This window comes from Lissotriton helveticus, chromosome 2_1 (genome assembly GCF_964261635.1).
Source record: "Lissotriton helveticus chromosome 2_1, aLisHel1.1, whole genome shotgun sequence".
Classification (NCBI taxonomy): Eukaryota; Metazoa; Chordata; class Amphibia; order Caudata; family Salamandridae; genus Lissotriton; species Lissotriton helveticus.
Genome location: NC_136059.1, coordinates 833,622,689 through 833,637,194, shown reverse-complemented (window position 1 = coordinate 833,637,194; position 14,506 = coordinate 833,622,689). Strand labels below are relative to the sequence as shown.

At 43.6% G+C, this 14,506-nt stretch overlaps 1 protein-coding gene across 1 annotated transcript in view; it reads right to left on the bottom strand.

Moving 5' to 3' along the window:
* The window catches only part of PRR16 (proline rich 16), a 1,136,128-nt gene extending 1,124,013 nt beyond the window's left edge, over nucleotides 1-12,115 (bottom strand). Inside the window, exon 1 of the mRNA XM_078675561.1 lies at nucleotides 11,858-12,115. Coding sequence (XP_078531687.1) covers nucleotides 11,858-12,004 — 147 coding nt within the window. The 5' untranslated portion in view covers nucleotides 12,005-12,115. The remainder of the gene's footprint in view (nucleotides 1-11,857) is intronic.
* Nucleotides 12,116-14,506: the final 2,391 nt, after the last annotated feature.

The following is a 14,506-nucleotide window of genomic DNA, read 5'->3' as shown; positions in this document are numbered from 1 at the left end:
ACGCTCCCAAACGCCACCTCCGATCAGCCAACCACGCCCTCGCCGCCGTCCCCCGCATCCAAAGAGCGACTACAGGAGGAAGGTCCTTCTCCTACCTGGCCACCAAGACCTGGAACTCCCTCCCGACCGACCTGCGCCTGACCCAAGACCACTTCTCCTTCAGGAAGAAGCTGAAGACCTGGCTGTTCGAGCAGTAGCGGCACCGCCCCCCCCCCCCCCCCCCAGCGCCTTGAGACCCTACGGGTATGTAGCGCGCTTTATAAGTGTCAATGATTGATTGATTGATTGATTGATTGTATAGTGTAGAATACACATGGTCATGTTGGATACACAATACCGTTGTTACTGTCAATAATAAGATAAAGTGCAAATGCTTATTTTGGTATAATACCAAATTGTGCAAATATGCTCATTAATTTTAGAAATTTCAAACATGTGCAAAATAACAAATAAATGTGCAAAAACCGCAATATGTGCAAAATGCGCAAAGTTCAACTATCCAGTTGTATTGACCAAGTATCTACACTGATATTATTTACAAAGACATAAGGCATCAAAATACTAAAATAAACAACTGTATATCCATAGTATTAATGTTGTATTGGTTGAGTAAATAATCCGGGGTAAAGCTTAGAGTACAGCCTGCCACCCTGTACCCTATTAGTTTATATCCCCATTCTCCAAATAAAGAAACATGTTATTTTCCTTAGTCCTGCTCAATGATCATAAGTGAATAAAATACTGTGTCTAATATTGACAGACTGACTGGGAATAAAGACCCACCACAGTCCAAATATTAGATATAAATGCCACCACCTAATCAAATAATTTCACCTATCTAACAGCTACTGCAATTTATTAGGCTTTCATCTAACCTCCACATGGTTCTTCCACAGAATCCCCCAGCCGGGAGATTCTTATAAAAGAAATCCAATATGGGGAGTCCCTGCTAGTTCTAACGGCAATTACATTCTTTGTTTTGTATTACATCAAGGCAAGCATGTATATAAGTCCTCCGTTACGTTAAGGCCCATAGGTGACTTTGTATTAAGAAGTAGAATGTATTTAGCCTCCAGTTTCCTCAATTTAGCATTCCTGTCACCCCCTCTCCTGCTGCTCATGATTGAATCAATCACCCAGTATCTAAGCTGAGTGTTGTCACTGCGATGGTACTCTCTAAAATGTCGGGCCACTGGATAGGTGTTATCACTGTTGTTAATGGCCCGCAGATGTTGGAGAATACGTATGTGAACAGCATTCTTCGTACTGCCCACATATTTAAGTAAGCAGGGGCATTCCAATATATACACCGCATATTCGGTTTTGCATGTTAATACCTGGGTGATAGAATGTTGAATATTGGTGAACCCGTCCCTGTAGGTTTTCGTGTTTTGTCCATGGATGCAAGCTTTGCAGGTTTTGCATCTATAAAAACCTTTATTGTCCTCCCACCACCAGGAAGATTTAATATAGGGTTCTGGATTAGTAACCACTACATGATCTCGCAGTGACGGAGCCCTGATGAATGTGAGGGAGACTAGCTTCGGGAGACTATTGCCTATAATAGAGTCGTGGGTAACCAAAGGCCAGTGTTTATTGAGTATTTTCCGAATCTGTTGATGTTGTCTGTTAAATCCAGTAATCACTCGAAAACAATTTTTATCACCAGGAGTCTCAGCTGCTATATTGTCTAATCTCCCCTCATGCCTGCTGCTATTCCAGGTCAGTAGTACCTCCCGAGATACAGCCATAGATTTGTCTTTGGCTCTCTGAATCAAATGATTCGAGTAACCTCTCTCCAAAAAACGAGTGGTACTCTGGTCCTGTGCTCTCTTTAAGTCAATAGGGTTGCTACATATGCGTCTTAATCGCAACATCTCCCCATAGGGGATACTTGATATCAAATGTGGTGGGTGTGCACTGGCCGCATGTAGTATGCTGTTGCCAGCAGTCGCTTTTCGGAAAATTCTAGATTCCAACCGGCCATCCCTTATATACAATTCAGTGTCAAGAAACGTCACACTGTCCTGACTTAGTGTCGCTGTAAATCTCAAATTCAGTTCATTATTATTGATATCATCAATAAATTTGAGTGCATCAACCTTACTGCCCCGCCAGATTACCAAAAGATCGTCTATGAATCGAAACCACGCAACTAAATTGTTGCGAATATTGTGGCGGTACTCATGGCCCAGGACCAGCTCCTCCCAAGCTCCCATGTATAAACATGCAAAGCTTGGGGAGAAGCTGGCCCCCATTGCCACGCCCTGTAGTTGGCGATACAATTGTTGGTTAAAAAGGAAGACATTGTTGACAAGGCAAAATTTTAACATCTCTAATAGCATCACATTATGGTCATGTTCATTAGTATCCCTTCTGGACAAATAATGTTCGACTGCATTAATGCCATCATCATGCGAAATGCTCGTATAGAGCGAGGATACATCCAAGGCTATCAGCCAATCACCACTAACCCATTCAACATCCTTGATTTTTGACAAAAAATCCCCGGTGTCACGAACATAGGAGCCTAATTGTTGCACATACCCCTGTAAATAATATATATATATATCAAACCTTTACTCCTCCTTAAGAAAAGATTGTCCGGGCCACTTGCAGTTACAAAAGCGTGTTTATTAAGGAAGGTTTCGCTCGACGCGTTTCGCAGGAAGAACCTGCTTTCTCAGCGTGAGTAAGCAGGTTCTTCCTGCGAAACGCGTCGAGCGAAACCTTCCTTAATAAACACGCTTTTGTAACTGCAAGTGGTCCGGACAATCTTTTCTTAAGGAGGAGTAAAGGTTTGATCTGCAAGAAAATACGCACATTATCAAAAAAAACAGATAAGGGTGGAAACGGTGTGATCTGGCCTAAGAAGATGTACCCTAATGAGGGCAAAAGACAATTGAGTGACATAAAAAGTTACACTATGACCAACAGAAAAAGTTATGAGAGAAGCAACGAGCTGTACAAAGCTCAGCTAATAAAGTGGAGAAATTATAAATTGTTATCAGATGGTGAATATACATTTCTGCACTGTGAATTTCCAAAACTGGCCACCATGTATTTATTACCTAAAATACACAAAAATATTCTTAATCCACTTGGGCGTCCAATCGTATCCTCTATAGGAAGTATGTATGAGAATACGTCTAAGTACATAGATTATTTTTTACGCCCTTATGTTCAAGCTCTTCCTTCATATCTTCAAGGTATGGGAGATTTTTTGAGATCGATAGAGAATGTAACCTGGGACACGTACATGTTGTTAATGACTCTTGATGTGAATAGTCTATATACATGTATACAACATTCTATGGGCATGAAAGATAGCCATCATTTCCTTCACAAACGTGATTTATCCTATTACATGCACACAGAAATTATCCTAACCATGATGCATACATCCTTGTCGAATAATTATTTCTTGTTTGACCATGTGATTTACTGTCAGACCCAGGGAACCGCGATGGGCACTTGCTTCGCCCCCAGTTTTGCGGGGTTGTACCTTGGCTGGTGCGAGGAGCAGGTGGGTAGAAGCATCACAGCATTTACCCATCATGTGGTCCTCTGGGTCAAATATATAGACAACGTTTTCTGTATCTGGAGGGGGAAGAAGCAGGAAGCATTGTTGTTTGTTGATAGTTTAAATGAAAATCAGTGTAATTTAAAATTTACCAGCACAATACATGAAGAAACAGTAGAATATCTTGATGTGGAAGTCAGAGTAAATAACAACAAACTTGAAAGCAGACTGTTTCGAAAAGCCATGGCTGGAAACAACCTGCTACAAGACAAGAGTTGTTATCCCAAAAATCTGATACAGAGCATACCGTACGGAGAGCTCCTCAGAGCTAAAGAAACTGTAGCTCTGTGGTTGCATTTAAGGAAGAATTACAAACTATGACAACTAGGTTTACTTAGAGAGGATATCCTGCAAAATGCATAAAAACAGGCTAGTGAGAGAGTAATGACTGTTGAAAGAGCTGACACATTAAAAGTAGCCACAAACAATTTGGCAGAGGAAGAACCTATAAGGTTTATAACAGCCTTTAGCATTCAATCATGGGAAGTAAGGAAATGCCTTAAAAAGTATTGGCATGTGTTTAATACTGATGAGACCTTGAAAAAGTATGTAGGAGGTAATCCAAAAATCACGTTCAGGAAATGTATGATGCTGAATCATACACTATGCAGTAGCACATTACCAATTGAAATAGTTGTGAATCCCATGCAAGGTTTTTTTGCATGTGGTTCATGTAAAGCCTGTAGGGCCAGTATCAACCGCAAAGAACTGAAATTATCTGCAATACAAAAACCCATTCACATTTCAAAACATCTAACATGCAAATCAGACTATTGTGTGTATGCACTAAGCTGTCCTTGCTCGTTGGTTTATATTGGTAGCACGGTCCATCAAGTCAAACGACGTGTTTTGGAGCATATGCGGGCTATCACTAATAAAGCCAAGAGTTATCCTGTTGCAAGACATTTCAAGGAGTTTCACAATAAAAATAATGGTCTCCTCCAGTTTTGTGCCTTAGGCAGAATTACAGTTACAGAAAGGGGAGGTACAGAGTGAGGGAGCTTAGACATGTAGAGTCTAGGATGATCATAAAATGTGGTACTGTTTATCCGCTGGGACTGAACAAAGATGAAGAGTTATCGGTCCATCTAGGATAAGGAATATGTGAAATCGATAGTCTGTCCGCTTCTAGAAAGAAATGATTTGTCATATGCCATGTTTGTTTTTGAAATGTATAAAACTTTATTGATAGCACTATTTTATTATTTTTTGCTGTAGGAAACGAAGATATCAGCTTGGTTTGAGGAGAAATATGAGAGCTAGAAATATCCAACATGGGATTACGGAATCTGTATAACAAGAATTAAATGTGTATTAATGTAGGCTGATATGAAGCTGTGTGGGAAACCAGGTGTCGTTGCCAAACGCATGTTTTTTGTGGAATTGGGATAACCAGTCGAATTAACGTTGGCCCACTGGGGCAGAATTGTGTATAAGTAGTAAGATCAGCGCAAGGACATTTTGCGCTTGCCCACTGAGGGGGGATTATAAATCAAAATATTTTGAAAAATGTATTTTGTAGACAACTGATTAGTTGTGCAGGTTGTTGTGATTTGGCAACACACTATCTTGAATGTACAATACACAAGAAATGTATTTTGTTTATTATATATCGAGTAATCCTTGATGAACAGGTGAATATGTATTGAACATCGTCATTACAAAATGGATGCCAGTTTGGTCTCTGTATTAGAGCATTTGGGATATGTAGTCCTACATTTATTTTTGGTGTAAGTGCACTATATATATTTCACTTTTACAAACGGTCTTTTGACCCGTGACCAAGGTGCGTCTGCACCGAAATGCGTTAGGCGTTGGCCTTGCCACATGCTGTAATAGATCCTTTTGCGTGAATGGAATTGGGCTTGAGCATCTTTTTTGTCGACACAAAATAATTGTTTTATATATATATATATATATATATATATATATATATATATATATATATATATATATATATATATATATATCCAATTCACCGTATGCGCTCTCCTCCTCCTCGGTAAGGCCAAAAAGAAGGGCACACACTCCACTTTTTACACATGTTTTTTGTTATTCTTCACCACACCTCACAGTCATAACGTGTTCACACACTGACAATGCTTTGCGGCCATTCTAAAATACCAACCCTTTCTGTGACATAATTCCCTAGACATAGTAAACAGACTGTCTTTTGCAACGTTGCTGCATACGAGCTCATCGTATTATACCCCCCTATGGGGACATTTCTGCTTCGCTATACAATTTATAGATATTTACAAAAAATATACATGCACCATGTTCTGTATAAATAAATGAATAAATACATACATAAATATCCACAACATTTTTGAATTAGTTAAAATTGCTCAACCATTTCTATGTTCCTAAAACCTCTGCAGAAATAGTCATCCATTTGATATATATTTCAGATTGATAATTTATACCCGAATGAATGCGGTAAAAAAAAAATTCTACAGTAAGCTCATATGATGTTTATTCATTTTAAAAAAATGCATAAACATTGTGCGCATTAGTGTCCCAAAAACAATAAAATTGGAAATTCTGATAAAAACCTGAGTGTTTAGCAGCAATACAAAGTGCAAAATTCCCCTGGAAAATAAAGTGCTGTTGTGCTTTCCACTTACTAAAGTGCAAGTTGCTATAAAAGTGCTTAAGTGCTACATAGTGCAAAATGAGTGTCACACTAAAGAAAGAAAGAAAATCTTTTTGTCATTTTTATAAAATCTAATTTTTTCTTTTAAAAAAATATTTGTTTTTTTTAGATAAATTAGGTTAAAATATGACACCTTATCTATATACACTTAGATTGTAAACATTTTATAGTGTGGTGCTACAAGTTATATTTATTATTATTTCTAAAGGTGTGCCTTGTTACTAATATCATAAGTAGTACCAAGGCTTAGCCACTTGGGTCACATCATTAGATTATATTATGGTGGGATTGGAGGCTCTATTTCCCTTTATTCAAACATATTGGAGGAGTAATTAAAGGAAGTTATGTAGATCTTCATTATTATTCAACACAAATGGTGTCTTGCTGTCTAGCTCTAAAATCATACGAGTCTCAAGCTTATGTGGCAATCTCTCTCTGTTTCCTCCTCGTCTGAGGCTAGCGACAGAGTTGATAACGAAGTATTTTAAACAGTCAAGTTTGTTGCCATGTACTGCCTTGAAGTGCCGGGCCACAGGATATGTGGCATCGCTGTTCACTATGGCCCTTAAATTTTAGTGCTGCCAACATATCCTAAGCCACAAGTGCATGTGAGGACATATACACGAAAGGCAGTCCTACAGTTAAAATTCTCTCAAATGGCTATCTTGGTAGCACTGAATGGTGTCTCATAATGAGTAGTATTTACACCAAATTTGCATGCTCTGCACGATGAGCATTTGTAAAAAACGTTCTTTGGTTTTAGCCATGAGGTAATTGGACTGACTTCTAGGCTGCCTTTGACTAACTGTGTCCTCATGGATGGCGCCCCTCTGGAGGTATTTGATGGAACCTCTCGAAATCTAGGGGCCATAACTGCATCCGTAAGTGCTATTGGCCACTTTTTCTTTATAATCGATGTGATCTGCCTCTCTTGACTGCTAAATCTAGTAATGAGTCTAGCTGTATTTCCCTCATTACTTGTATCATGTTTTGATGTTGATATTCTTATTTCACTTCCTTTTCTGTATTGTTGGAGTAGAGTTTTACTTGTTCCAGTCTTGGCCTTTTCTGGTGCCTCTTTTAAGACTCTTTTGCTGTATCCCCTTTCTCTGAACCTCTCTTTTGTGTCTTCCATATACTTTTCTAGCTCTGTTTCTGCACTACAGATTATTTTCAGCCTCAGGAATTCTCCCAAGGAAATGATTGATATTAAATGCTTCGTATGGGCACTTTTTGCATGTAATGTTGTGTTTCCAGCTGTATTCTTTCTATGCAATGTTGTCTGTAATCTCATATTAGATACATACACCTTAACATGGGGTCAGATGACAGTGTAAGAGGACAGTCACAGCCACCCAAGCTGGATTCCAACCTGATGAGCTGTTCACATATATATATATGTCATCTCATCTAACTGCATAATGCTAAGAGACCCCCCCCAAAAGTAATAAAAACTGCCACATATTCCAATTTAGTTATTTCAGCGCAGGATAATTTGTCTATCAAGTGTCTAACTCTATAACAAACACGCGAAAGAAAGAGTCACAGAAGTAACGGATATAACTACATATTAATTGTTAATCCTTCAGGCGGAGGCTAACCAAGGATGTAACAAGCAGCGCCTTTGAATATGACAGGGGCTCAGAAAGCCTACTCAGAGGGTGGTAGAAAGTTGTTCCATTTGCACACTTAAAGGCAGTCCTGGCTCTCACAGAGCCCTGACCCTCAAGTTTGTTTAACATTGTATAAATGCGATGATGATGATGGTGCTGATGATCATGGTGGTGGTGGTGAGTACCAACCCATGACCCTCAAGCTTCTTTAAAACTTTATCAATGTGATGATGATGATGGTGATGATGGTGGTGATGATGATGATGATGATGGTGATGATGTTTAGTGTTGTCATGAACAGGCGCAGGCTCGATTGCCTTTGTTGTGCCTGCTGATCTCGTGCTGCACAAACACGACTGCACAACATTAGGCTCCAGTGGTCGCGGGTGGTTTGGTTATGTGACCAACTGGCACAGGGAGTCATGGTCGCCTATCATGAAAAAGGCCACGAGGAACGAAGGAAATTTACTGGACCAAAATGGAGACCAATGAACCGGATCTCAATACGCAAAAGTAAGCTTGAACAAATGTAACTGAGTCATGTAAGGAGGACACTTGATAGTGTTTTATGACAGAGCTCTGAAAATCTGCTTGAATCAATCATACTCACACCTTCTATTAAGTAGGGAAAAGATCGCCAACGTGAGATAAATTCAGAGAAAAGCCTATTAAAGGTGGATAGAGATTCTAGAAGCTTGTGCAGCAACACCTTGGCATTACATCATGAATGGCTCCCGCCCATCTAGAGAGCCTCACAGCACAGTTTTGATAACACGTGGCCGAGGGGGGGGGGGGGGGACAGCACAGACTATTCATACATAACTGGAGAACACAACCCTTCAACATGAGATAGTGCTTAATTTATGCCGGTGCTTGCAGATGGTGGACACCGGCACTCGTTTTCGGGAACCGAGACTTATTTATTTTTCATCATCAGTCTTTGACGCAGAGCAAATGAGAAAGAATTATATGTAGAGGAGAAAGAATCAAAAACAGAAGAGCAAAAGAAGGCGGCATGGATGGAAAATAACCTGCTAGAGGCACGAACTGTATAACGTTGCGGAAAAGGAAGTATGAGACAGAAGACTCGTCAGCCTGGAGGTTTGATAGCACCTGGGACAGGCTCGCAGGGCTAACGCTGAGACCCTGCGCGCAGTATTATTATCACAAATTAAACATTGCATGAGAGGCCGTGGCAACTGCAGCTGCCCTCAACGCTTCGTGGGGCACCTTCAACGGCTCAAAGCGAGCTGCAAGTGGCCTCCTCACGCAGAACTGCTGAGGTGTCACTGAGTGCCGAGAAGCAGTAAGGCGGTCCCTCGGTGGCGGCCATGCCCGAGCCCCACAGACATCCGAGGGAGGCAAGCAAGCCGCTGTTTTCACTCTTTGAAATGTGACAAACGCTTTATGTATGAGTCATTTGTGCGCGAATCTTATTATTCGCCTTTGCGTTTCTTTTTGCGGGAAGATGGGTGATCCGAGGCTCTCACCTTGACTCTCGCAAAACTAAAAGTGAGTCATTATTTCAACAACAAGTGTTGACGTTAGTTACATTTCCGCGGTTCCGCGCTGCTGCTTTCAATGTTCGTCACAAACGCCAATTGAACTTTTTATGACTGACCTTTAATTTGATGTCGACAGCTAATGAGGCGCATACAAACAATGCAGCGGCAGGTAGTGCCACGTGTTACGGGCGGGGGTGCAGACCACAGTGAAAGAGAATAGTCACCGCCACCCAAGCTGGATTCCAACCTGATGAGCTGTCAACGTATAATACACGTCCCACTTGTCCACAAGAATGACATTTCCACGGAATTGGACGCGTTCACTGACAGTCACGCGTTGCATGCAACCAATAAGAACAGATTGGATTTGCTTACATAAGACCATGGCACAGTGGTCCTTGACTTCCGCCCACGCCGGCTGGTGCTGCTAGTCGCACGGATCCCAGCACTGACTCAGCACGCGCTGAGCCACATTGTTTTAGAAGAAAGGGGACATCCCTTACTCATCTGTGCATGGGGAAGAGCTGCCTGCACCTTAGCGTGGGGCACCTGCAAGGCCAGACTAGCACGCTGTAGACTGCAAACAACAATAGACACTCTGGGATCGTGTTTTTTACAGAGTTGTTTGTGTGTGGATGGATGGATGGATGGATGGATGGATGGATGGATGGATGGATGGCTGGATGGCTGGCTGGCTGGCTGGATGGATGGATGGATGTGCAACATTACATTCGAGGAATTCGTATATGTTGTTATTTATAAATATATTTTCTAGAAATTTCCCGTCACCCATTTTCATTGACTAGACCATACTAGAACGGAAATGATGGGGTTAATGAAAAAAGGAAAACGATTCAATCGTGTTACAACCCGTAACAAGTTGTACTGTCGAAAACCTACGGAATGCATTTCAAGTAGCAACCTAGGAGTTTTTGCAAGCGACTCACTAAGTCCAGCCATCTGTCTACAGAGGTGTTTGCCAATATTATGACGTGCGGGACACTGACACGGGGCAGCCAGTTGCATTCATTGATAGTTTGTGGATGTTGTGCCAGGAAAGCTTGTCACATTCTTTGCAAACCCTCTGAATTCCACATAGAATACGCTGGCCGCTCGCCAGTGGCAACACAACGACGGCACGGCTCCTCCAGTTGGAAATAAGGAGGGGGGCGGATAGAGAGGGAAGTGTCTACTAGGAAAACACGGGGAGAAGGGTTAGCTGATTCCGTACAGTCTCTCCTCCATAAAACAGACATCATTGGGGTCTGTTTCCATGTCAGACAGTAAGTCGGGAACTTCGCTGCAGACGGACCAAAGCGCAGGCAAATGCAATCAGACACAGCGCCTTATGAGAAAACTGAATCCTGCAAAACCCTTTCGCGGCGCCTTTGAGTCTTCGTCCAAAGAAAGCAGTTCCTCTGCCGTGCGGTGAACACAGAGGCTCTGAATGCAGTGGATGTTGCGAAAGGCTGACTTTTAATCAGTAGCTCGTGATTCCAATTACATCCTATCTGGGATAGTCTTTAAGGCAGGTTCACGCTGTCATTATCCCTCAGTCTGCGCTCTAAATAACGGGAAAGCGTTACATGCTGTAATTAAGAATATTACAGTGATAATGATCGGCTGTGTGAAGTGGTTTACCGTGCGCACTGCAGATTAAAGCCCACCAGGAACGGCCCCAGCGCAGGCGCCCTGTGACCCGCTGCCCGTCCCGGCTCCCAGAGCGGGCTCCGGCTGTCATAAACACGCAGCAACATTCAGAGGCGCTAAGCAGCGTGACGCAAGTGAATCTGCACTGACAGCAAGCCAGCGACTGCAACGTGACTGGGTGAATATCACTCCCACCCATTGCAAAACCGCCCTCTCTCACACCCCCACGCCGAAAGACGCGCGCGCCCCAGAGACAACTGGTGTGGCAGGGGTAGGCTAGACTTGGAGAGCGCGTGCCAAGTCTGAGCTCAGAGCGCAGTTTCAAATAGATCACACTGGGCTATGCCAACCAAGTCCCTCTCCCGTTAAAGGGATAACCCGGGTACCACACGCTTCTGTGAGGAAAACAACCAAAACACAAGGAGAAATGTGAGTGGGTGGAAGGAGTGAGTGTGCGGCTGACGCAGAAGTTCATAAAAGTGCCAACTACTCGTAGCACGCTTGGAGGTATAGTTTTCTCAAATGCACAGTATCCATCCATGAGGCCCGCGCCCTGCTGCATGTACCACATCTGACAGACTTAGAGCAAAACAAACAGCAATCGCACCGAAAAAAAGTGTTTCCATAGGAGACTCCAACAACTGATCACATGCCCACTGACAGCCCGTGACTCTGAGGGCAGCCCCATCCATCGCAGGCATGGTCTCTTCACTCTCTCGCAATTTTGCACGAATTCCACACCAGGAGCGTTTGAATCCCAAAGCGGACTAGGTGCTGAGGCGGGGCCCCAGCCCCGGTAGTTGTGTGTGAGTTCAATCACCCGGGGCTGTCGGCGCGGACCAGACCTTACCTCCTTCAGCTCCTTGGCCACGTCCTTCAAGTCGCCCAGCACCAGCTCCAGGTCATCCACAATGGTTTTGATCTGCTCCTTCACCTTGGTCTTGGAGGCTTGCTCCTCTGCTGGCGAAGAAGGGGTCCCCTTGGACGTGGCTGACATCCTCGGGATCCAGGTCAGCAGCGAAGCCTCGGACGCGGGTGGCGCTCTGCCCCGCTGCTCTGCGCCCGGCTGGCGCTGCCCCTTGCCTGCATGGTGCCGGGCTCTGCCCGCTGCCCGCTGCGCGCTGCCATGCACAGCTTCGCTCTTAGGCTGCGCCGGTGCCCGGGCTGCAGGCGGGCGGACACTGCGCCTGCGTCACTTGAAGCTGCTGGAGCGGGGGGTGCAGATAGGAGCGGGATGCAGGGGGCGGCGGAGGTAGAGGCGACCACTGGAGCTCAGGGCACCGAGAGGACCCGGGCGGCTTCCCGCACGGGTCAGAACGCCTCGCAGCATCGGGCAGTCACACTAATCCCCCCGCAGAAAACAACCGGCTGCAAAAGTCAACAGGCGGCGAGCACTCCTCATCCATGCAGCGCAGTCAAGAAAAAGCAGCTGGAGGCAACGAGGCTTACATGCTTAACTGCATGCGCACGACTGTCAATTTCATACTTTACACGATTTCACATGCAGACCGACTCTTCTGTCAGCTCCCCAGTCAGCGTAGTACCTCCGTACTGGCATTCTCCCAATTTCAACTGCATGCACATGCCTGTCGCTTTCATGTTCTTCTGGGCTTTCAATGCACTTGTCTCAGCCTCTGGTCAGCGTTGTGCTGAGACACCGATCACCTTCTGAATCATACCTGTAACTTCCAGGCAGTGTAAGTCTGGTCAATGAAAGTAACAGCCAATTTCAACAGATTAATAGCAGAGCTGGGTGGGACGCTAAAGGATATACATTGGTAGCTTTTGGCTGGGATGTCCACAGGCAGAGAGAGGGGGGATGTAAAGGAAGGGAAAAGGAAGTGAGAATAGGGTAGAAAGGTAGGCATGACGAGTTTTATTGACTAGATGAAATAAGAGAATTTAATAGTGGGGGTACCGAGATGAAGTAGGTGAGAAAAATAGAAAAAAGTAAACATTCGACAGCAGAGATAGAAGTGTTAAAATACCCATCTCAGAAAGAGAGGACGAAATACATGAACACAGTAATTACATTAGGATGAACAAGTTGGGAGGGGTCTCTAAAAGGGACAGGACCAAAGAAGCAGTGCACAAGTCCTAAAAAAGAAGAAGTGGGGAGACTAACCAAGTTAGGCAGTATGCAAGTGACATTCATGGCGCATTAAATCACAACGCAACATCGAGATGCAGCTTCACAGTAAGTGCCATCACAACCCATGAACTCACAGGAAGTGACTTCAGATCTTAACACCTTACACATATGTTTCGCAGGTTTATTATGAGAACATTTCAGCTCGTTACGAGATTTAACAAATGAGATTTTGCATCAGGGTTGTGCCTAAAAAGTGACCCATCCCGAAAGAAAATGTGAGCTTCAACTTGTACATTTATTTTGTAAAAACTCTTTCACAATGAAATTGGCAACAAGGAGAAATGTGGCAGTAAATCTGTTCTGCTTAGTTGAAAGCAAAGTCCACTATATCTTAAGGCTATAAATTTTTTTAATTATGTTATTTAAAATGTTATTTGTGTAGATATTAACAGACAAGCACATTTGACATTCTTAGTACATGCATATCCTTTATATACTGGGATTGAAGAAAGTAAAAAACACTCCTCTCAAGTATTTGTAAAGAGATAGCAAGCTGGAAGCCTTTGTTTCCCCTCCCTTGCATCTAGGTGTATTCTGCCCAGATAGCTCTGAGCCAGGATAGTGGAACAGAAGGAGGCCTGATGGCCCCTTAACCACTTCGGTGCTGATGACGGCTCCCGGTCGTCATCAGTTACGGTGGGCGTGTCCTGATGACGTCCGGGAGCCGTCATGACCACGCCCGTGATCGGAATGTGCCGCACAGGTGCAGAATTCCGGCCGCAGCCAGGGGGTTAAATTCGTCTTTTGTTATGGGCCCAGCTGGAGTCTGAAAGACAAAAGCCCCCTCACTGCCTGCACGTTGGTTCTCTGAAAGAAAGTAGACAACGTGCAGGCGCACCTGAATTCCTCCTGGTGCCTAGAAATTGCACCTGGACAAGTTCATCATATTTCAGGGGCCCAGCTTCTTGCAGGGTGGACGCCCTCCACCCTGTTAAAATATTGGGTGACGCTGCAAACCCGCCTGTAACCCACACTTGTGCCCTGGTAACTAGGAATTCCTTCCAGGAGGATCAGCCTACATAATTAATGGCATGGCTCAAAACATATAACTAAAATCCTCCCCTACAGATGGCGTGCCACCTGACCTCAAGCATAATAGGTGCCTCTGTAACTTTGCTGTTATTTCATACAAAATATTACGCAATAATGGACATGTGACTCATGCAAGACAGACCTAAAAGGTTTGCCAATGCTTACTTGCAGTTTAAAATCATTAACAACAAAGATTTTGTTGGCAATAATTACAAATGATACTTAACAACGAAGGGAGGTAGAGTATAAAGTAGGATTCCTACTCCACGGGCACTAATAATTAAACAAGAAGAATCCTACTACCTGTGTAAAAGG